General features: G+C 40.1%; 4 protein-coding genes across 20 annotated transcripts; 3 read left to right on the forward strand and 1 right to left on the reverse strand.

The window, feature by feature from the left end:
- Positions 1-267: 267 nt before the first annotated feature.
- Positions 268-4,398, forward strand: LOC128874184 (zinc finger protein 143-like). Of its 6 annotated transcripts, none has more exons than XM_054118646.1 (9): positions 268-404; positions 1,613-1,707; positions 1,789-1,966; positions 2,030-2,400; positions 2,482-2,751; positions 2,837-3,028; positions 3,112-3,330; positions 3,408-3,521; positions 3,615-4,398. In XM_054118646.1, exons 2-9 carry the CDS (start codon positions 1,633-1,635, stop codon positions 3,711-3,713), a joined length of 1,518 nt encoding a protein of 505 aa, XP_053974621.1. In that variant the 5' UTR covers positions 268-404; positions 1,613-1,632; the 3' UTR covers positions 3,714-4,398. The 6 variants fall into 6 exon arrangements, with proteins under 6 accessions (XP_053974621.1, XP_053974619.1, XP_053974617.1 ...); XM_054118644.1 differs by lacking the exon at positions 268-404 and adding an exon at positions 453-660; XM_054118642.1 differs by lacking the exon at positions 268-404 and adding an exon at positions 454-660 and having other exon boundaries at positions 1,529-1,707.
- Positions 4,399-4,547: 149 nt separating this feature from the next.
- On the forward strand, positions 4,548-16,723 carry LOC128874181 (open rectifier potassium channel protein 1). Of its 7 annotated transcripts, XM_054118631.1 has the most exons (9): positions 4,548-6,619; positions 9,273-9,436; positions 9,521-9,865; positions 11,899-12,075; positions 12,636-13,013; positions 13,912-14,174; positions 14,332-14,496; positions 14,585-15,745; positions 15,848-16,723. In XM_054118631.1, exons 3-9 carry the CDS (start codon positions 9,724-9,726, stop codon positions 16,586-16,588), a joined length of 3,027 nt encoding a protein of 1,008 aa, XP_053974606.1. In that variant the 5' UTR covers positions 4,548-6,619; positions 9,273-9,436; positions 9,521-9,723; the 3' UTR covers positions 16,589-16,723. The 7 variants fall into 7 exon arrangements, with proteins under 7 accessions (XP_053974606.1, XP_053974602.1, XP_053974607.1 ...); XM_054118627.1 differs by having other exon boundaries at positions 9,273-9,865; XM_054118632.1 differs by having other exon boundaries at positions 9,273-9,865; positions 12,702-13,013.
- LOC128874183 (histidine--tRNA ligase, cytoplasmic) lies at positions 16,665-20,000 on the reverse strand. Of its 4 annotated transcripts, none has more exons than XM_054118636.1 (6): positions 19,766-20,000; positions 18,997-19,308; positions 18,313-18,525; positions 18,022-18,243; positions 17,449-17,950; positions 16,665-17,375 (listed from the first exon to the last, which is right to left on the reverse strand). In XM_054118636.1, exons 1-6 carry the CDS (start codon positions 19,859-19,861, stop codon positions 16,906-16,908), a joined length of 1,815 nt encoding a protein of 604 aa, XP_053974611.1. In that variant the 5' UTR covers positions 19,862-20,000; the 3' UTR covers positions 16,665-16,905. The 4 variants fall into 4 exon arrangements, with proteins under 4 accessions (XP_053974611.1, XP_053974613.1, XP_053974615.1 ...); XM_054118638.1 differs by lacking the exon at positions 18,997-19,308 and adding an exon at positions 18,656-18,804 and having other exon boundaries at positions 19,766-19,904; XM_054118640.1 differs by lacking the exon at positions 19,766-20,000 and adding an exon at positions 18,656-18,804 and having other exon boundaries at positions 18,997-19,135.
- Positions 19,886-22,534, forward strand: LOC128874186 (retinoblastoma-binding protein 5 homolog). 3 transcript variants are annotated; one of them, XM_054118650.1, is made up of 8 exons: positions 19,886-19,951; positions 20,345-20,411; positions 20,485-20,510; positions 20,589-20,761; positions 20,845-21,073; positions 21,145-21,600; positions 21,678-22,086; positions 22,164-22,534. In XM_054118650.1, the coding sequence occupies exons 2-8, from the start codon at positions 20,393-20,395 to the stop codon at positions 22,247-22,249; spliced, it is 1,398 nt and encodes a 465-aa protein (XP_053974625.1). In that variant the 5' UTR covers positions 19,886-19,951; positions 20,345-20,392; the 3' UTR covers positions 22,250-22,534. The 3 variants fall into 3 exon arrangements, with proteins under 3 accessions (XP_053974625.1, XP_053974623.1, XP_053974622.1); XM_054118648.1 differs by lacking the exon at positions 19,886-19,951 and adding an exon at positions 20,103-20,242 and having other exon boundaries at positions 20,317-20,411; XM_054118647.1 differs by lacking the exon at positions 19,886-19,951 and adding an exon at positions 20,103-20,242.
- The last annotated feature ends 43 nt before the right edge of the window (positions 22,535-22,577 follow it).

Below are 22,577 nucleotides of genomic sequence, written 5' to 3' on the forward strand. Positions count from 1 at the left end.
AAAGCTTGTCGCGAAATCAATATTTCATTGGTCCAACCCTTCAGTCAGTTCTATGCATTGTAGATAAAAATATTTTGAGGTTTGCTACTATATTTAATATTTTTACAAATTTTTTCTCGTTAACACAGTGCACAGAAAAGTGTGAAATAATTCATTACTATTTATATACATAATAACTTATACAAATTCTGTTGTATTTGTATAGATTAGGGGAATTCCCTCTTGCCAATACAACCTTGATACATTTACGTAGTTTTGTTTGGATCCAATTCATCGTCTTTTGGAACCGATCATAGTCGTACATATTAGGTAAATATTTTCGAGTACATCAGAATTGACCAATAGAAAGGAAGAGTTAATAAATAGAAGAGGACCGTTCATAAACGAGTCGTCATGCGTTTCAGGTAAAACATCGAGTATCCAATACACTCTGAATACACAATTCTGTAAAAAAAATGATGTCATTGAAATTGTTCGAAACAAATTAAATATAAATTGAGATCTACCAAAGTGTACAATTACGTTAGGATCGAACGAATGAACGTATAATGACGCTTCGTAGTAATCTCATACAGGAGAAAGCTATCGATCACGTCTTTTTCACTTCATAATGTTGCTTCGAAGAAAAAGTTCATGCTCGTCGAAATCGATTACCTAATGGTGCGTACAAGTGATATAGTAGTTTTACGCTATTGCTATTTTGCAAATACTGCTTTTGTATTACTCGATACACGTTACCCGTCAAGAGTGTTTCGCGGGTACACGAGTTTATGGGTAATATTTCCCAAGATTCTTTGGCACTGAGTCGTGAGGCTGCGCGAAACGCCGAGAATTGAATCCGTCGAACAAGAACAAAAGAGAAAGAAAAGCAGAGATTGAAACAAAAGACATTCGAATTTTACACGAGTTTTACTCAATTGATCTTTCTAACGTAACCAATTTAGCTGCATACACATTCGTGATGCATGGTTATTCGGATCAACAACAAAAATGGCGACCGCCTTCTTATCGTTACTCGCGATTTCGCGCGCTTCGTTATTCGATTTGCTCTTTTCAGCTCGTTATATCGTGACTTCTATCGCTAACGTTATCGTTGTTTCTATAATTGGTTGATCCATAACTGATTCAGTTCTAGATATCGTCGTCGACGATGTCCTATTATCGTAGAAATGTTTCGTGTTTCGTGTTGCGATCGTCGTGAGAAAGCTTCGGTGTTTCTCGTCTGCTCTTAACCTGTCTTTTAAATAATTAATAAATATCGATTGTATAAATAAACAAGACGATATACTCGTAATAATAAATGTTCTAACTGTTGTACAGTTCTCTTCAGTATGATAAGTTCTACATTAAATTTTGAAAAGTAAGAGAAAGTATTTTGTAAAGAATTATACGTACGTGAACACTGAAAAAGCTTTGTTTTACCTAAAAAAAAATTTGTACAACAGCCGATAACAACTTCCCTATGTAATAATGCACGAATCTTCAATACATCGCAAACAAATTGTTGATGTACCCTATTTTAAGACAGATGCTTACCTGCGGACACGAAATTAAGACACAAAATAATGACGTGGATCATCGGCGATCATCGCGAAACATTGTTTGTTCGCAGCTCTGGATTTGTAACAAAGTATGGCAACACAAGGCACAGATCTATCAAATTGCCTCGTGACTCAAGATGTCGAAACCATGTCCGACGAGACACAGGTAATTACATTGCTTGGTTTAAGTTAAGAGATTCAATAAGTTTTGTTCAAATACATGTACTTGTTATTTGCAATTTTACAGGAGAACCGGGCAGATATATTAGAGTGCCTATCGGTCTTAATTAATGAAAATAACACAGAGAATGGTCGAACCGAAGAATTGATATTGGATGAGCATTTGTTGGGTGGCACAACACTGACAGCTGTAACTCTACTTGATGGAACACAAGCATTTGTCACAAATAATTTCAGTGACAATGGTGGGTGACACATAAAAAACAATATAATTATAAAATATTTTGCTGATAACATTTTACATGTAGATGTGGACTCAAAGGGACAAGCAACATTTGAATTGGAGAATGGAGATACTATATTATTGCGCGATGTATCAGAATTTACCGATGGTAAGCCGCTTCAGTTGGAATTGGATCCAGCAACCTTAGTCCAAGCCCATAATGCTACTATAGAAAACGTCGAAAATAGTTATCCAAGGGTGGAATTTATCGACGGTACCGCTTACATGGTGACGGGTCACCTCGACGTTGGCAAAGATTTGTGGGAAATCGAGAGCGGTAAATTGAAAAAGAAGGACTCCAAAATCTTGTTAAATAAACTATCAGCATCAAGGATCAGGCATCCTTGTCCAAGAGAGGGCTGTTCTAAAGTCTACAGCACTCCTCACCATCTTAAGGTGACTGTCGCGTATGAAGTTGGACAGTTTTGTCTATGGTTAAAATTGTTATTCAATTTTTTGATCGTATCGTTGAATTAGGTGCACGAACGATCTCATACTGGCCAACGGCCGTATAGATGCACGCATCCCAAATGTAAAAAGAGCTTCTCAACGGGATATAGTTTGAAGGCGCATTTGCGTACTCACACCGGAGAGAAGCCCTACAAATGTTTAAACGAAGCGTGCGAAAAAAGTTTTAAAACTTCTGGAGACTTGTTAAAACATGTCCGAACGCACACTGGAGAACGCCCCTTTTTATGTCCGTTCGATGGTTGTGGCCGCTCTTTTACTACCAGCAATATTAGAAAGGCAAGAAGAAGAACTAACAACATTTTCATATGGCCAACCATTATCCTTTCAGATGAATTTATGTTACATGACATTTTTGTAATAGGTCCACGTCAGAACGCACACCGGTGAACGGCCTTATAAATGTACGCAACCCAAATGTGGGAAGGCTTTTGCCAGCGCGACAAACTATAAAAATCATATACGAATTCATTCTGGCGAGAAACCTTACGTCTGTTCTATCGAAAATTGTGGAAGGAGGTTTACCGAATATTCTAGTCTTCATAAACATCATCTCGTGAGTATCGAATTCCGGTTAACGACAAAAGATATTACGATACTGATGATGATTACGATGACGACGGTTCTTTATATTTTTAGGTCCACACACAACAGCGTCCGTTCGAATGTAAAGTCTGCTTTAGGAGATACAGACAGAGCAGTACCCTCATAATGCACAAAAGAACGGCCCACGCTTTAGTCGATAACGATGATAATGTTGATGTGTTTTTCCAAGAATCTATGCCAGAGTCTTCTAGTCGAGGCAAAGACAGGCGGAAGACGACTCTTATACGAGAAAACGGCAACTCTCCGCTAAAGGTAACTCGAAAGATACTTGGCAATACGCGCGACTAACATTTTCCAAGAACATCGTTTTTCATACCGTGTTATGGAAGATTACAGAAAAAGATAGACAGATACAGATTCATTCCAAAGCGGTTGATGATTTAAATGACAACGAAACGCAGATTCTACTGGTTGGCGATCCTTCGCAAATCGCGGCGTTGCAGGTTCGTTAAATTTATTTTTTTGTAATTGTAAATAATATTTACGATACTAATGCCGACAATAACTCAGATCTTTGGGGTTCGTTGTGTTCGCAGAAGATCGAGTTAAACGGTGGGTTCGACGAGCCTGGAATCGATACTTCGTTCGAAGAATTAAACATAAAGATTGAAGATATAGAGCTTGGATGGAATTAAAGTATGATTTCAATGGCATATTTACGAATATTAAACAGACATGTGAATTATGTTTTCGTGACAGGCGATCATTTCGTGTTTATTTGATCTTTTTTTCGATTTTTTTTCTGATTCCGTTGAGAAGAATTATCGGAAATGATTCATTTCAGCGTCGCGAAATGAATTATTTCAGTGGCATGGATTGACACGTTCACTGCGACGCGGGATATATACTGTGTCGTGTCACATACTTTCACAATAATTCAGAAATAATATAACGTACGTTTACCGAAAGAGGAGGAAGCCGCCGTAGTGAACGTGTTAACGATAATTCAACACTCTTCAATGTTCGTGAGTGTAATTGGAGGTTCTTTTTTTAACATTTATTAACGAACAGAAAGAACCACTTCGTTTATTTTAAAAAAGGTGCAATTTTCGATTGGCTTTTTTTTAGCAAAATATTTTCATTCCGTATTTCGCGTTTTCATTCCTGTACCATCCCATTTTGTTGCATGTCGAATCGATTCGTTCCATTGCTATAGATTTATATACGTCTTGCGTCTTACGTATTGCGAACAAAAATTACGTTTAGTTTTTGTCGTCACACCACGATGTTACGAGAGAAGGGCATATAGAATTATAGAGAAATTATGAAGTTTGTGATAATATATCTTTTCAGCAAATAATACGATAATCTTATACAGTACGAATGTGTTATTTGTTAAAAAAATATTGCTCCTGTTATACTTTGTAACACCCATTTATCAGCGGTTTACATGCCGCGAATATTATTAGCGAGAACGTCTAAGTGACGAGTTCCAATAAGAAGTCGATCGTTTCTTCTTTAAAACGAAGACTGCTCTACGTGTAAATTAGCAGCAAATAATACGGCTATACTGGAGGGCCGCGACAAGAAAGAAGTACGAATTGTTATTAGCACTGGTTTACTAACCAAACAACTTTATTAACATCTCGACCAGCTTGCGATTTTTCGAGGAGAACGTAGTAGTTACCAAGTCTGTACCATGTTACGTCGAATATCGGTATCGCGCGCGATTCGACGGTACAAGTTGTTTCATCTTGTCATCCCGTTCCCATTTCTATCGGTCAAGATATTTCTTTCATTCCTCAGACCCGGTGTTTACTTCTTCGGTTATTACTGTCTGACGTTCGTATCTATTTAATCCCTTCATGTTTACTGTATGAATACGAATATGGAAAACTTTTACTTTTTAATGATTACGAAGTTTTTCATTATACATCTTTGTTTTGTGATTTCGTTATATTCGCAAGAAAACAGACTGATATGCATTAAAGAGAAGAAATAATGTTCGCTGCATCTAATTGTGAGTACGGGCACGAAGGGGTTAACCGTTTGCCATCGACGTGCGTTTCATCTTAGTTGCGGCAAAATTAGTTTCGCGCACAAAACGCGTATTTTTACTGTTCGCTTCTTTTTTTTTTCCCCATAAAGATGTTAACCTTGACACGTACTCGGTATTCTGATGAAACACCTCCTAGCAAGGGTCGTACGAAATACACTTCCAAAAAGTAGTACACACATTCAACCAGTCTTGGGGAGCGAGTAGGTCTTGTTTCTCGTTCTCCCACCAGCGAAAATGTTTTCGGATGCGACTGCCAACTAGTCCACCGTGCGAACGAGCCGACTTGCACGAATAAAAGTCGCGGGCATCGTCTAGTTCAAACTGATTTTTTGCGTTACCATGCGTCAGCGCGTAGTAGTCACGTTTAAAATCTTTTTATTCAATTCGTGACCTGTTGACACGTGACTCCGACCTTTTAGGTATTAACAATCGATCGCAACGAGGATATTCGTTTCCCGAAAACGGCACGATAGAACGTCGATTATCGAAAATATTAAGAAAACTGATTTTTTCACGAATTCGTCGATTCTAAAGGTAATTCAGCTCGACTTACAGTAATTAGTTTTTCTTGTAATACACTTGTCTATCGATATTTTATTCCATCGACGTTGCACCGTGATCAGCCTCGTTGATACGGATCGAAACACCTCTTCGGCTCGTGCCAAAAGATTTTATATCGGGTAAATGTAACGTAGTTTGTCAGTCCTCCAACGTGACTGTGAAAAACCGACGTGGAAAGGAAGCGTTACGAAGTGTACGTACTTGCTGCACACGGGTGTGTTAACGTTCAGATTCTGACCGACGTGTATGAGTTTGACGTTTAATTCGTCGTTCGCGGACGACCCAATTATTCAGTTCACCGTCGTGTACATTGGTTCATGCGTCTACGTTTCGACGCGCCGAGATGGGTAGAATTCTCATCGAAGCAACGAACTTTGAAGAACGTGTAAAAGAACCGCTTTCGATTCGCCATTTATCAAATACGAGTTAGAATGTGAAGTGCACAAATAAATCGTGCTTCGTGTTGAACGAATAGAAGCTTATCACTGCGAACAAGTTATTTTGTTTTATAATTATTGTTCATTCTGCTCATCTTTGGCGACAAGTTCCGTCCGTTTTATTATTTTAAACGCGTCAGTTTTACCTCGTTTCTGTCAATTGCGGCATATATTGCGGATGCCGGTTCAGACCCTGGTCTGTTCCGTTGCATCATTACGCGTGATCTCGACGAAGCACATATATTATGCATAGCATTCTCGAAATTCGATAAGATCGCGACAGATGTCATCGGACGTGTTACATTACACTTGAGAAATTCGCGCGTAACGTTCCGCCGAGGGCATCCGACGATGGTAATAGCAAAAGTGAACACTTCAAGAACAAAGAGTTAATTGGAATAGCAAACTACGAGGGAAAGGCGAAGGATGCTCGAAGATGCGCGCAGACGTATATGGGGACAAGTTTTAACTGGCAGTTATCAGTCCTGAAACCGCATTTGGATTTTCGAGAGATAACTCGATGTCCCTCTTCATCCCTGTCGAGGTACGTACTCCCCTTGTATTCGATACTCCGATAACAAGCCTGTCCCCAGAGACGAAAGCTCGTAGGCGTAGACATTTTATCGTACTAATTGGTATTTATCATCTCTAAATTATCCTTTCCAGTTCGTTTAACTCTGTTCGTTTTTCTTTAGATGGGACACCCGAATTCCATTTTGTCTCGAGCCCCGCGAAGACGTAACGCGCCCACCGCCACGATCGAAACATGATTGAACGTGACATACTGTTTTACTCCCGATAACTTATTATCAAAGGCATTTCGTACTCGTTGCTATCGTTGTTCGTTAACCGAAGTTTGTTCGGTATCTGTTTGAAAGTCGTCTCGATGTGTACAAAAGATAAGCTCCGTTAAGCGCACATAATCAGCGGGATCTGTATAAAAGGGAGCTGCGTTGGTACTCGAAAACCAAATCCGTGAATTATCGATGACATCCCTGCAGATTGGATGTATCTATTGTTTCTTCCATTGGTTTTTATAACAACGAAATTACCCGCGATAGAAATGATTGTGTCATCGTTATATCGGCAAAGAAATCGTTGGATGCCACTGTAGCGAGGATAGTGCGTGTCGCACGCAAATTGAGCTTGATTCCGCGAAATCGGTTAACCCCAGAAATAGTTTACTCCTTAGTTTGAGATACCGAGTTCTGTTTACGATTTTTTTTCCTCGAGTTTTCGACGTTACAAATGACATCACGAACTAGATTCATTTTTGGCCCAAGGGTCGATTCATATTTCCAACGGTGTATGTATTATGGCGACTCGCTTGCGATATATGCGCAGAACCAAACCTAGCGCAGGAAACCGTGATAAAACTACGATAAAATGAATGTTATTTACTTCCTCGTTTTGTTGATACTCGTCCATACAATCCAACGAGGAAGTTAACTATTTCACAACAACTAAAAACGTGTTAAAAGCAAGTTTTCAGAGCCCGATGGAAAGTAGTCTAGACCCGATCGAGGTACAATGCGATAGTTATCATCTGATTAAACTGTTGCGCAGTTTTTAGGACACGTTACGTCCCGCCCGCGAAAATCTGCGTCGAGACGACTTGGATATCGTCGTATATGAGTTCTGGGAATGGATCGTCTCCCAAAGCGGTATAAGGGTATAAAACGAGAAAAGTAGACCGCTGCGAAGGAAATAAGTCGATGATTCACAGGCACGACGGACAAGAACGTATATTCCGTGGACAATAAATCATCCATGCGATCGATCTTGTCCTTCGATCTTTCAACCGGCAGGATATATTGCGCTTCGCGAAGTACACCGCGCGAGTTACGTAAAGAGCATTGTCGAAGGGAACATTTTTGTCGCCAATTGCGCGGTAGCTGTGAAAATTGTTGTCACGCGCCAGAGGAACGTCCCTAAGTCCAGCTCTGGTCATCGAAACAGTCCGTTGTAACAGTTCTTCGCCAGCGGTACGATTCCTATACATTCGAGGAAACACTCGACCTAATAGTCGACTACCGCCTTCGACAAAAGCACCTTTGTATAGAATCTTATCTCTCGTTACAGTTCGTCTCTTCTTTGTTTCAACCGGTAAGAATTGAAAATTGGTCCTCGCTCGTCTCTCATTGTTGTCCGCGTTTTTTTTTTTTTTTTCCTTAAACGCTTAGAATCCGTCCAAGAACTCTCCATGTTCAACCGTCTGGCTGACCGTCAGCTCGGTTAGTTTATCGGCTCGTTTGTCAGTCTGCTTGTTTAGCTTGTTTGCCTGCATATCTCGGGAAACGGAGAGCCTCGACGTTGAACAAGTCCGACGATTTTCGACGTTAAACGGGTGAATTTCTTTGGTTTATCCCCCGTAACGAAACATCGTACGTAAATCTTGTAAAATTTCTTTGGCGAACACCATACGGATTGCTTCTTTCGTGATCCGAATCGAGTGTATCGTACAGTAGAGTGTTAAATATGTTCGTTGTAATGTACAGTTCCTCCTCCGTGCGAGGGGTGTAATTTTTGTATACGTATTTGTGTAATTTTGAGGATCACACATGATAGTTGACATTTTACAATCGAAAGACTCTTTTGTTTCATACGTTTGACTGACTCGATCGATTTAACCCCTTGGTTTATAAGCGTTAGAGTCAATTGTCCGAGTAGTGATACGAGATCCATATATAGATCTCGAGCGTATTATTAGTACCATCCGAATGACTCTCGGGCACTAAAAGGGTTAATAAACATCTTTAGAAGAGAATGATTCACTTTACGATACAATGTTGCAAGGTGGACCGGGGTTGAAAGTAACGAGAAGCGGTATGTAATATTCTCGAGTTTCTTATAAAAAAGTTCTTATAAAAGCGCGAACCCAAAGGACGGAGACCAGCGACGAAGAAGATAAGGAATATTGTTGTCTTGTTTGTCTAAAGTCGTGCAGTACCAACAAGATAGTACATTTTCTCTCCGATCGATAATCTTAATATTATTTATCGCAAAGGTAAACTGTTATTATCTCGATACTGTAAGGAATAAATAGTTTCTTTCGTGGTTGTAACAATTTTTGCGAGTTCCAGAAGTGAAACTGATGCTTTCGACTCTGGTTTACACGACACTTCAACCCTTACCCCAGTTGGGCGTTGACGAAAGGTGACGAAAGGTACTAACTCTGAACGTTCTTCTTCTTTCAGTGTACTCGGAGATTCGCGCGTCTCCTGGACAGAATGGGGCGAAATTTTCATTGAAAGATAAAAGAGCCGATCGCATTATCGACGATGGCTAGCAGTCGACACTTAAAATCGTATCGGATATCTGACAGAGCCGTCGCCGAAGGAGAAGAAGGTGGCTTCTGAAGGTCGCGAAATCAGAGTCTAAACAGTTATCAGGCGATAATGTTTCGTCGTTGTAGTCTACTCGACCGTCCGTAATCTGCTTCTAGTGCTGTGGTAGTAGGAATCGAGACGACGATCCACCCGCGAACAGCTTCGGTGTTCCGTTGAGTTACCACCGACTGGACCAAGTCGAGTGAATGTGAAAAAGAGCAGATCGGACCGCGATGAAACTCAACGAAAGGGATCTTCCATTGAACGTCGATCGTCGTTGTTGCTCTTGACGTTAGTCCACGATATCCTCAAGCAAAGAATGTCGAAGAAACAATGGATGGTCCTGCTGATGCTGTTCTTGACTTACTTGCTGCTAGGTGCCTCCATCTTCTACCATATAGAGAGCCGCCTGGAGATCGAGCGCGTCGAAAAGGCCAAACAAGAACGCATCGAGATTAACGGTGAGCACAGTCGCTCGCGTGAAACTATGATTTCATTCACAAATCGTAATTAACGAGATCGAAATCATTCTGGCTTGATCGATACAATAACGATCGCGAAACGCGTGATAAAAACATTGATAAAGACGTCGGTACGTCGTGGGCTTCCTTTCGATGACTGCGCATCAAATTTACTACTATCAGTCGAATTAAACGTTTTTGCGTAGTTGAACGTTCCAGTCCAGTGTTTGTTTAAACTTCCACTTCCCACGGATCATCTCTCAATTATTATTCGTTTAAAATAATTTCGTACTTTTTATATAGAGAATCGGTTGTTCGCGTATCGTTTCGACGAAGTAGTGTATAATACACATATGCGTAGTAATATTTTATAAAAAGAAACGTGTTCTTGAAGTATGCATAGATAGGCATGTAAATTAAAAAAAGCTGCCAACGATAATTTTGCAGGAAAGATTCATAAAGTGGACGCCGATCTTGCAGTGGTTTAGTTTAAAAGACTCAATCGATATTAAGTATCATCATTAATTTATTTTACTCTTTGAGAGTTACTAGATCCCACAGGAGATCGTGGGCATAGTTTGAGGAACGCTGTAATAGATAATCGCGTTGTCAGAATAGTAGTATTGATACAGCGACAATCACTTGCGAAATCGCCTCGCCCTGCCACTCCTAAAAGGTACTTATTCGACGAATTAACCGTCAATGGCCCCAAACGGCGATAGTTTCCTCGTCCACATTTGCGTTCCAACCGCTATGTTGAAAATCAGATTTATCGCGGTCATACAGGCACTCCGTAACTGTCACCGCTGCCGCTTTTGATCCCCGTGGAAGGAATACAGAATACGGCCTTCGGATGGAACAATTACTCAATCCTCGTTGCTCCGTATAACTTGACGATTATTTTGCGTTATACAGATCCGTTCTTACTTCTCAGCCAGAAATAGTCAGGTAAAAGATTCGTCCGCGCGTAGTATGCGCGAAATCAACTCGTAACTCATGGGCATCAGTACCGATACTTTTCGTTCCCACATTAAAAGGATCCAAGTCCAATGACGCACATTCTTAAGATTTATTTCTCAGAAAATTCAAAACCTTCGAAATGCTGGCTTATACACTTGTAATTGTAATCGTACATTTTTTAATCGTAATTATCAATCTTAATTAGATTGATTTTGTCCTTCTCTGGTTTAATCAATCCGTTTACTGTCATACTCGATATCGATAAAAAATCTTACCACAAAATGTGCTTTCTCCAATCAATGTCGATAAGCAATTTTTCTCCCTTCGCAATTTGCGCGAAGCGTACAATCGGTGTGCCTTATCAGACAAAAAGCTTTAGTTGCATTAAAAGTACATATTTTTATTTGAGCGTTGATCTATTTATCAAACTATATCAAAACCTTGTTTTTGGGAGACTGGGTAATTTAGAGCAACCGGACAATATAGACGTTAAATAAATATTGAACGATAAGATTGGTTGGATAACATTAATCCAAAAATAGATACGTTCCATTGAAGGCCAAAGTTCAACCGATGTTCTCTGAACGCATAACGTTATTAATTGTGCATTAGAGTGGACCTTAATCGCTCCGGAGGAATCCGTGTTTCTTCAAAATTCGGTTATGCCGTTAGGCAAACAAACTTATGTTACACAAACAAAAATCGAATTTCATACGAAATTAAGACTTTCAACTTTGGTAATCGCTACGTGTTATTTCAAGATAAAATGCATATTGTTTTATCATTCAAACTAACGTATTATCGCCGCTGAATGTTGATACAACCCGTTTAAATTTCTCTGAGTAAGTTACTACATCGTAAATCATACATTGAAGAGATTATTACTATCTTGTAAGTAACCTGTAGATATCAGAATCGGATTCCGCGATTCAATTACATGAGATTTCAAGTAACAGCGTTAATAAATTATCGATGGTTTGGTAAGATTGTTGATTTGAATTTTGTTTACAAAATGCCAGCGTTTCGTTACGTTTTAACGATGCACGATGTTTTTACGTTCGTTATCTTTTCAGCTTTACTACACACGCACTACATGCCCAGCTCTATTCACGATCACGATGAAATTCTTGACAAGTTGACGAAATACTGTGGAAAGTCGGTGTACAATTATAGCGAGGGCGAGACGGACCCTCTGAAATGGGACTTTTACAACAGCTTTTATTTCGCTTACACCGTCGCCAGCACTATAGGTACGTATCGACTATGAAGCTCGCACAGGACATTCTACGCTAAAAGGATCGCTATTGTACCGTGACGTCAGGAAGTTTGATGATATTGAAGCATGTTGTACAAAGTTAGCGTAGCGTTCGAGTCATCATTTGTTTAACTCTGCAAAGCTTGCAGTATTTTCATGAATTTTCAGTCAACTTAATACTAACTCAATCGATCCTAAATTTCATATGCATTACAGCATATTTAAATACCATCTTAATCCCTGACATCGGAAACGTGCTCGATTCAGCGTGGAATGGTACACGTGCTGCACGTGCACGGTTAGTTTAGTACTTACGTGTTTATAGATAGGAAATTCGAATGTAGCGGCAAATGAAATAATGACACGGGATATATACCAACTCGTCGTCGATGTGCGTAATAAAGAAAGGGTCGGCGATTCGATGCGATACGATTTTGCGAACGTGGAATATTGTCAATTTTTGTTCATCTTTGTCCTCATAATTAGCGATCGATGTAGCCGTATTCAAGGCGACTTTAAGGTATTCTCTTCGTTAATTCGGTATGCGCAATATAGGTTACGGAAACTTGGCCCCCACAAACATGCTGGGTCGCATCTTGATGATATTTTACGGTCTGGTAGGCATACCTATAAACGGAATTTTGCTGGCGCAATTGGGTGAATTTTTTGGAAGTGTCTTCGTGAAAGCGCATCAGAAGTACAAAGCGTATAAACACGGCCGCAACGATTACCATCCCAGAAAATTGACGACGTTCGAGACAGGAAAACTGGGATTGGCAGCACAGATCTTCGTTTACTTGATGCCTGGATTCATCATGTTCATATTTTTCCCAGCGTTTCTTTTCTCTCATTACGAGGGTTGGAGTTATGACGAGGCCGTTTATTACGCTTTCGTCACGCTGACGACCATTGGGTTCGGAGATTATGTGGCAGGTAAAACAATAAAACATTTTATCACGTCGATTCCTACGTACGCATAGAGGAAAATTGCTGAAATTTGTTCGCTATCAAAGAACAAATGTCAAAGATCGTTCGAACGGTTCAAATCGGGCAACTCTGATCAGATGAGTCTCTTATTTCATTTCTAAACGTACGAAATGTTGTTCTGCTTTCCAAATTTTTCGAGATTATAGATTGTACGATCGTCAAGAGTAGAGAGATAATTATATCATAGATATATATCGTACCATCTCTGCGTGGACATTAAACGATCAATTAAATCGACAAGCTTTCTTATTTTGAACACTCATCTGTCGAGTGTACGTACAGTTAATCAGAAAAGTATTCCTAATCCCTCGAGCGGTTGATGTATTTTTAGAAAAAATTGTACAGACTCCTTAAATTTAATATGATCCTATAATATTTATCCTAAAAGAATACCAACAGTCTAAAACCAGTAGGTGAGAGAATACGAATACTTCTGTGACTCACTGTACATATCGAAACGTTCGAGTTCAATTTAAAACGTTAAACTATCAAATAAAGTTGACGTCAGAAGTAGACAAGTACATCAACTATATACTTTTGTCTACATGCTAACACGAGGATACCATGTCTGGAAGTAAGTACGAGCATTCGTTAATTTGCGCCTCGTGCAAACTGTTGGACGACCGCGCCATTTTATTCTACATAAAACTTCCAATTGGGGTTCACGTTACACTCGTGATTAACAAAATAATGTAGTTGAATTCTCTAAAAAAGCGCGGTCGTCTAGGGGTTAGCGTAAGTATGAGCAGCGCGATTGGTTGCCCCAACCCGTTACTATTCACACGTAAATTTGGCAAACGCAAGGGTGGTCCAGACGTTGAAGAGATTCTTTCCCACTCGACAGGGCAAGACAATAGCAAAGGTAGCGGAGTTTTTTTCATTTTATATAAAACCTTCCTAATATGCTGGATCTCCTTCGGATTGGGATACATCGTTATGATCATGACTTTTATCGCTCGTGGTATGCGCAGTAAAAAGATCACGAGAATCGAACGTAAACTGGCGTTAAATTTAAAGCACACGCAAAGTAAGATCTGGAACGAATTCAATAAAGAGATAGACTATGTGCGCCGCGTCTTCAATGAACTCCAACTCTCCAAGGTCAAGGTAAAGGAATCCATACTTTAGCTGTCTTCGATTCTTATCTATCTACGCTTTAATTCTACAAAGCCATTCTTCCGGTGCGGCTTCCAAAATCTGCAGTGGACTATCGATCGATCCGCGATTGTTAATATTCTTACGATCGATTTCCAATTCGTTTCAGAGAGTGTACGTCGACGAATGCATTTACGAAATTCCACCTGCGAAGTTTCCTCGAAGCAATAGCTTCCCCGATCTTCGAGAGTTATTGCACGGCGCGAGGGGAAACGACAGTATGCGTCATTACAGACCTCGACGTCGTGCCAACAGCGAAGTGGTACCCACCGAGGTAAGAGATCTGGTCCCACGAGACGGCATGCGTCAGACGAAACGATCCATAGATCCAGGTAACGCATCGTTCCGTTTTTATTTTGTAGGAGGAGAAAATAACACGCGTCGTTTCCGAGACGGACCTCCAGAGGATTGATAAAACGGCAACCTTCGCCACTCACGCGATGGTTCAACCAGCAGAGCTCCTAGCGAGACTGGTCAATATCCTTGGTTATATTCCGCCAGCCACGGACGATATTGGGGTCGACGGCTCGAATCAGACCACTTTCGTCGAGCCAGAGATTATGCACCGAAGCAGAATCGACGATAACCTCAAGGATTCAACGGGAAAGGAACCGATCTACCCCCATACTTCAAACGGGACTGGCAGCTGGGCGATCGGCAACGAGCGAATTCTCCGATCTCCGCAGCCTCGTTCAAGAGCAGCCAGCGAAATCAGACTGCACGAGACTAAGAACGAGGATCGACACGTCGACTGGACATGGTCCGGTCCAATGGCTACCAGGAAGATTCGAGAGATGATGAGATCGCGAACGAACGAACCGCCGAGCAAGGATAATCGCGGCGGTAAGGATAAGTTCTCCAGGTTTCGTACCTTCTCGTTGGCCAAATCCGTCCCGAAAGCTTTGATCTCGTCAGGCCCGTGGAAAAGTCGTTTCTCCTCTAGCATGGAGAAGAAAAGTACGGAAGTGGAGGGCAACGCTAAGGACCCAGAAGAGTCGTTTGTATCGGGAGCGTCGTCGTTCGACGATAGACGACAAGACTCGATCACTGCATCGACCTCGAGAAGGAATTACTATACGCACACAGGTGCTGGCAACAACAATACTTCGGAAACGGAAGGCAGCAGTCTGCTCGAGGAAACCAGCCTGGCCGATTTCCTGCGGGCTCTTACTCTTCTACACGCGAGTGTAGCTACTACCGGCAGCTGGACTGCCGGGACCACCGACGATGATCTTGCTAATTTATCTCGACCACGAAGAAAAATGGGAACAGCCTCCCTGTCACCCCCGAAACTACCCAGCCTCTTCACTTTGTTTTCGTCTCCACCGCCTGGAACCACCACGCAGAGCAATCAAAATACCATCACGCAAGAGTCGAGCCTTCCCGCAGCTCATAACTTGAGAAGGAGCAGCTTGGTTTTCGCCAATCCTACGACTGTAAAACCCAGGCGATTTTCACTGAGGCCTGTGCCAACACCCATCAGTCCCCCAACACCACCAAGAAGTGGTTCGCCTTTCTTATCGGTAAGTTTAACTTTCGATAACTGTCAAATCGAGGCCAGTATAGTTGAATAACTAGAACGGTAACTGAAATTATATAATTCGGTTAATGACTTCTTTTATCAGGACTCGCGGCGTATGCCGTATGTAAATAACTCTACGTTTGCGTTCGATTCGTACAAGGAACCACTTATACGAACGGAAGGAGCGCCAGGTTTGTCATCGCCGATGGTAGGACCTCCACCGCCGTCAACACCCGTTAACAGTCGCCGTTTCTCGTTGCGACCCACTCAAAATCAAGGTGGAATTTCAACACCAGGAAGTACAACGACCACCCCCGTTCCTCCCCTGAAAGGTCTACCTCGTTGGAAGGCTGGTATGCTGCAACGACAAATCGGTCAAAAGAATCTTCGACGTCGAGTCAGGGCTTTCAGTCTGAGCGATGTTCACGTGGACGATGGCAAAGAAAAGACCGCCGACTCGTCATCCAATATCTATACGAAGAAAAACGGCCGCGACATACCTCGTAGAAACGATGGACCGCGCGAGACCGGTGGCGAATCCACGAGTTCAGATCTACGAGAAACAGTTCCCACTAAAATTCGGTTCGAGGACAAGGGCACGCCGCTGTCAAAGGATACGATCCAACGTACAACACCAGATGGAAGCGAAGGAAAGGAACAGTCGCGAGCGACTGTCCCTAGAAACGAATACACTTCGTTCGTCACCGCTGACATAGAGTCGCGGCAACCGTTAGTGGAAGTAAAAGTAGAAAATCCAGCAGTGAGTTCTGTTCAAGGAACAGATTTCCTCAATCTCATGGAACTGAAAGTCGAAAAACCGAATTCTAGTTCGAGCGAATCGTGACACAACGCCACCGTTGGAATGCCTGTAAATGCAATACCATTAACGAAGGAATTGTATTTTTTTTTTTGCGATACGATTCCTGAAATCACTCAAATTTTATTTGATCATTCAATACAATAAATTAAATATAATTTATATTATAATGGAACAAAATCTCTCTCCCCCTCCTCCCTCCTTCATTTTCATGTGCCGGGGGAGAGTATCGAACGTACGGATCGGTAAAAACAACCATAATAAGTGCATCGGAGTATCGAACAATCACGGTTTGGTATCAGATTAAATGCATGGAATAATGTTCTAAATTTTTAAGTAATTCATCATTGTTGTAGCCTTTTTCTTATTTCCTCGACGAGAGATGCTCGGGGAATCGGGACCTGCACTCGAGTCACGACGTCTCTCAACGTGACTTCGCCTCTCATCAGTTCCCCTTCACCGATTATTATGGCTAACGGTATACCATTCTCTTCGCAATACTGTAACTGGCCAAGTAATTTTATGTTCTTTTTGTACGAGTGTTCAGCTTTGAGTCCAGCGTTCCAAAGTTCCGATAAAATTCGCATTCTTTCCTCGTGTAAATTCTTTTGCGCACTCGCCACGAACACTTCCACCTCGGTCGTGCGTGTTTTTAAACCCTCGCGACTCAGTCTTGCCTCGAGGACACTGAAAATGCGTTCAACACCTAACGACAAACCGACGCACGGAACTGATTTATTTTTGCTGTCGAACATCCCTACTAAATTATCGTAACGTCCACCGCCCGCAACGCTACCAACTTCTACGTCGTCGCCTGGAAATTAAGAGAATGAAACAATTTTAATCGATTCGTAGGTGCTTGATAAAGTTCCACGTCGAACACTTACCGATTAATACTGCTTCGAAGATTACACCCGTGTAATAATCGAGTCCTCTGGCGAGACTAAGGTCGAACGTAACCTTATCCGTTATATTAAAAATATTACAATACTTAAACAATAGCTCCATAGATTCAAGACCTTTCACTGCAGGCTCGTGTTTCATCAATTCGACATCTTTTCTCAATTCAGCGATAAGTTCCACTCCACCGCTGCGCGACACGTACGTTCCAATTTTGTCAGCGCTCGATTCATCCAGTCCCTTTTCTTCTATCATTTCTTTCTTGACTTCCGCCCATGGACTCTTGTCGAGTTTATCGACAGCGGAACAAATGCCGCGAAACTTGTCTTGCGGAACGCCGCACGCAGCGAATATACCGTCCAGCAACGATCTATGGTTCAATTTGATTGTATAAGGTCCTATGTCTAGCGATCGTAACGCTTCGGAAATAATGAGGATGCATTCCACGTCTGGCATCATAGGATCATACTGACCAGCTATATCAAAATCCTTAGACAGAACAAATAACAAATTAAGGAAATGTTCGAGGACCCGTTAAACGTTACCGTTACTTCACTTACGCATTGATAAAATTCTCTATATCTGCCCTTTGTTGTGGCTGGATTGTCCCTTCTGTAAACTTTTGCTATATGATATCTTTTGATGGTAGAGACTTTTCCCATGGCCAAATACCTGGCAAAAGGTACAGTTAAATCGTATCTGAGGGCTAAAATCTCTCCTCCTTGATCCTTCAAATCATAGATTAATTTCGAATCCTCCCCATATTTTCCTGTCAATATATCCTGAATCAAAAGCAATTTAAATTAAAATACATACATAATTTTATTATATTAGTAGTACTTTACACATACTTTCAATTCAAACACAGGTGTATCTATTGTCTCTGCTCCATGTCTCTTAAAGACAGTAATTATTTTATCCAAAACTCCCAGCCGTAATGCCATTTGCTCTGGTCCATAATCTCTGGTACCTTTAGGTGTCTTAAGAATGAGCTTGGACAGTGGAGCATTTCGTTCGCCCAACCTAGCCTTTAGTTCCAACAATTTGGCAACTTCGTCCGCTATCTACGCAAAACAAGAACGATTCGAGTTAAATGTAATCGACGAGTGGATTAAAAATCAACAATATGATAGATTTAGTTCGATTTTTCTTCTTGTTGTTAGTCAAACAGAATGCTTATCCACTTTTGCATACCTTCGGCGCCGAAACCATCGTCGCGTAGCAATATTTTCGTACACCAAGGATGATATTGGTCGGCGTTGGACGTAGCATCGCGAATGATGCAGTCATTTTTAAACAACCAGAACGAAAGAGAAAAGTCCGCCTCAATGGTGATTATTAAACTAGCCGAAAGAACAGACAGTACCATGTAAGCAAGTCGACAAGCAAATGCTATAAATTACATTTTATTTATCTCTGACTGTGACAGATGCATGTATAATCGGATATTGCAAATATGAAACAAGAAAGTAACAATCATTTTCTGGGACCTATAATTTATAGCAACTTTGCTTGCGAGCAAACAACTGCCTCACCTTTTCATCAATTATATTTCTATCAAAGAGACAGAGGTTGCTTATACGATCAACCTTCTTCATTAAGGAAGACACAACTTGTCCTTCTGGATCAGGAAATGCAATACGTTCGGCTCTATCAAAGCTTTGAATATTTGTAAACCACCTTTTCAAATGTGACCATTTCGAGAGTTGCTCTGAGAGATTAACACAGAAGTCAAACAGTACAGCATCTTTTGTTGTAGGTACCCAACCACAGACATAACTGACATCCGCGAAATCTTGGTTTATGCTTTCCAATTCTGCCTCTATATCCCAAGAATTTGTTAAATCCTAAAGGATGGAAAGCATTGCGGCACTATGCGATTTTCATCAAAAATTTATATAAATAAGAAGTATTAAAATCCTTAATTGTTACAGGAAGTCAATAGATTTATTCTTTCTCATAAGAAAAAGCAGTGGGATGTTATACCTTCAGGGGATACAAGACAAAATGAAATTTGGAGTCCCCCTTTTGAAGCTGCATGCACATGTCTTGTTTATCTATAGAATAACACGCCATTGAAAACAAGATACAATGAATTGAACGACAAAGTATTGGTTTACAGCCATGTGCAACCAATGAGAATATGAATGTTAAAGCACGGTGTTGAATAACGTTAAATTCGGACATGTTGATGACGAAAGTTTGCGTTCCCAGAAGGTATCGGTTTCTTGCTCGTGGTGAAAGATTATTGTTAATAAAAACCAAAGACGATCATACTTAACGAATAAAAATACTTTATCGTACCTCGTTACTGTTGGTCTTCGCAGCCTTTAACTTTCGTACGATGTCTCCTTGTTCCTTCACCTGTTCCAGTAGTCTTTCTCTGATTTCGTCAGCCATAGCGCGTGGTTCGGTCTCTCTCCGTCAAAGTCCAATTCCAAACGTTTCACGCAACACGGCATCAGCGTACTTTCTGCTAGGTTATACCAGGTTATACTGACGTTACATTCGAATTTACTACGGTCTGCTCGCTTCGATGACATTACGATCGCCTATGATTCGTCCGTTTACGCTTCCCTGATTACTTTTTGCGAAACGTGGAAGTTTAGACGATAACAGTCAATTACGTTAGCGTTCTTACTGTTTCTGTAATGTGTATTCTACTAACGATAAAACATACCCGCGACCATTTCCTTTTTTCTTAAAATGAATTTTTTAATACACCAGAGAATTAAAAAAATTTTTTTTCCCATTCATTGATGCAAGGAAACTGTTCAATAGGTACATTGTTGTGTCTACATTTTCAAACGATGATTTTGAGAGGCATATTCTTTCTCATCTTTCCCTCTAACTAGGTATCTAATAGAAACAAACGAATTATAGGTTAACGATACATACTGCTGTCACGCATAAGTGACAAGGAAAGCCAAAATGAATTTAGAATTATTAGGTGAGTTCTTGAGAGTACTTATGGTAAAACATAACGAATTATCATCTTGCTAATGTTCTCAATTTTCTTATAGAATCGTTTGGTCAAAACTACCCGGAGGTAAGATATGAGTTTAAAATGCATTGTGCATTTTTCATTTATCACCAATGAAAATACTTTAATGTTTATAATTATTAGGAATTTGATGGAACGTTAGATTGCATATCATTAGCAGTAACTTGTACATTCAACAAGAGAGGAACTTTACTTGCTGTTGGATGTAACGATGGTAGAATTGTTATTTGGGATTTTCTGACTAGAGGTGTTGCCAAAATCATTAGTGCACACGTACATCCTGTGTGTTCTTTAAGGTAAGTAGTTCAAATTAAATTATATCATTATTATATTATTAAATATACTTCAATTATATAGTATCATCATTGGTCTTAAATAGCTGGTCTAGAAATGGACACAAATTGTTAAGTGCCTCCACAGACAACAATGTTTGCATATGGGATGTTCTATCTGGAGAATGTGACCAAAAGTACAGATTCCCTTCTCCTATATTAAAAGTACAGTTCCATCCAAGAAATCTTAATAAATTCTTAGTATGTCCAATGAGACATGCAGCAGTAATGGTTGATGCTGAGGGCACCCATAGAGTTATACCTCTTGATGATGATGTATGTTAATATAAATTTGGTAATATGTGTGTAATGCTTTCAATGTATATATTATAGTTTTCTTATTTTAGAGCGATTTGAACATAGTAGCATCTTTTGATCGTCGTGGTGATTATGTATATACTGGAAATGCACGTGGAAGAATTCTAGTTCTTGATGCAGAATCTCTAATTGTAAAAGCATCTTACAAAATATCGCAAGGCACTGCTAGTAACACAGCAGTAAAGAGTATTGAATTTGCCAGACGTGGATCTTGCTTTTTGGTGAATACATCAGATAGAGTAATTCGTGTGTACGATAGTACAGAAGTGCTGGCTTGTGGAAAGGATGGTGAACCAGAACCGATACAGAAGTTGCAAGATCTTGTAAATAAAACTATGTGGAAGAAATGTTGTTTTTCTGGAGATGGAGAGTATGTATGTGCTGGATCTGCAAGACAGCATGCTTTATATGTATGGGAGAAAAGTATTGGAAATCTAGTAAAAATTTTACATGGAACTAAAGGAGAATTATTACTTGATGTTGTGGTAAGCAATTAATTTTTTTATGTTTTATCAAAAGCAGATGGTTTACAAAATTATTGTGAAAATTTATTTTCATACAGTGGCATCCTGTAAGACCGATTATCGCTTCCATATCGTCCGGTGTAGTTTCCATTTGGGCGCAAAATCAAGTTGAGAATTGGTCTGCATTTGCACCAGACTTTAAGGAATTAGATGAAAATGTTGAATATGAAGAAAGAGAGAGTGAATTTGATTTAAGCGACGAAGATAAATCTGTTGTTCAAGGTGAAGAAGCCCAGGATGAAGAGATCGAAGTAGATGTTGCATCTATTGATAGAGTTGCTGCTTTTTGTAGCTCTGATGAAGAGATGGAAGATATTGGTTCACTGCAATTTTTACCAATATCCCCAGATGTAGAAGATTCAGAAGATAATCAGACAACACCACACGAACCGCCTCTGAAAAAGCATCGTTCTCACGATATTCATTTACAAGGGGCTCCGGTAGATGGTAAGATTTTTGAGGTTAACGTACGGTAATGCGATCAATCGATTCGTACAATTTATTATTAATATTTTTGTTTAAAGAAACTCATCCGTTATTGAATAAAGGAAAGGACAAACCTACAACCAAAAAGGGCAGACCAAGATTAGAGCATAGGAAGGGAAAATAAGTTAGAATACATTCTTTGTATATTTCTAGTGTTAAGAAATATTTTATAATGTACAGATTCACTAAAAGTACTTCAAATATATTATAAGTTGTGGTAATATTTTACATTGATAAGATATACCATAAAATATGTTACTACTTCCTATGGAATGTATCTTACATGTTGTTGCATGTACTATTCTTATACATATATGTGATATTGAAAGTGTATATACATTAGCATAGATAACATATTTTCAATTTCATAATTATTTTTCAAGTAAAAGAGTATACTTGATACAAACCCACCAAATTTTTATAATTATTTGTATTTCACATTAGTTATAAAT

The sequence above is a fragment of the Hylaeus volcanicus genome, chromosome 3 (genome assembly GCF_026283585.1).
Source record: "Hylaeus volcanicus isolate JK05 chromosome 3, UHH_iyHylVolc1.0_haploid, whole genome shotgun sequence".
NCBI lineage: Eukaryota > Metazoa > Arthropoda > Insecta > Hymenoptera > Colletidae > Hylaeus > Hylaeus volcanicus.

Coding starts and splice junctions, on each gene's coding strand:
- LOC128874184 (XM_054118646.1), top strand. CDS start 1,633: ATGGCAACACAAGGCACAGATCTATCAAATTGCCTCGTGACTCAAGAT. Junction 1,708..1,788: donor CCATGTCCGACGAGACACAG/GTAATTACATTG, acceptor GCAATTTTACAG/GAGAACCGGGCAGATATATT. Junction 2,752..2,836: donor CTACCAGCAATATTAGAAAG/GCAAGAAGAAGA, acceptor TTTTTGTAATAG/GTCCACGTCAGAACGCACAC.
- LOC128874181 (XM_054118627.1), top strand. CDS start 9,724: ATGTCGAAGAAACAATGGATGGTCCTGCTGATGCTGTTCTTGACTTAC. Junction 9,866..11,898: donor AGAACGCATCGAGATTAACG/GTGAGCACAGTC, acceptor TTATCTTTTCAG/CTTTACTACACACGCACTAC. Junction 13,014..13,911: donor GTTCGGAGATTATGTGGCAG/GTAAAACAATAA, acceptor CCCACTCGACAG/GGCAAGACAATAGCAAAGGT.
- LOC128874183 (XM_054118636.1), bottom strand. CDS start 19,861: ATGGCTGACGAAATCAGAGAAAGACTACTGGAACAGGTGAAGGAACAA. Junction 17,951..18,021: donor ATAGAGAATTTTATCAATGC/GTAAGTGAAGTA, acceptor GTTCTGTCTAAG/GATTTTGATATAGCTGGTCA. Junction 17,376..17,448: donor CTTCGAAGCAGTATTAATCG/GTAAGTGTTCGA, acceptor CTTAATTTCCAG/GCGACGACGTAGAAGTTGGT.
- LOC128874186 (XM_054118650.1), top strand. Junction 21,074..21,144: donor TTATACCTCTTGATGATGAT/GTATGTTAATAT, acceptor TTCTTATTTTAG/AGCGATTTGAACATAGTAGC. Junction 22,087..22,163: donor ACAAGGGGCTCCGGTAGATG/GTAAGATTTTTG, acceptor TTTTGTTTAAAG/AAACTCATCCGTTATTGAAT.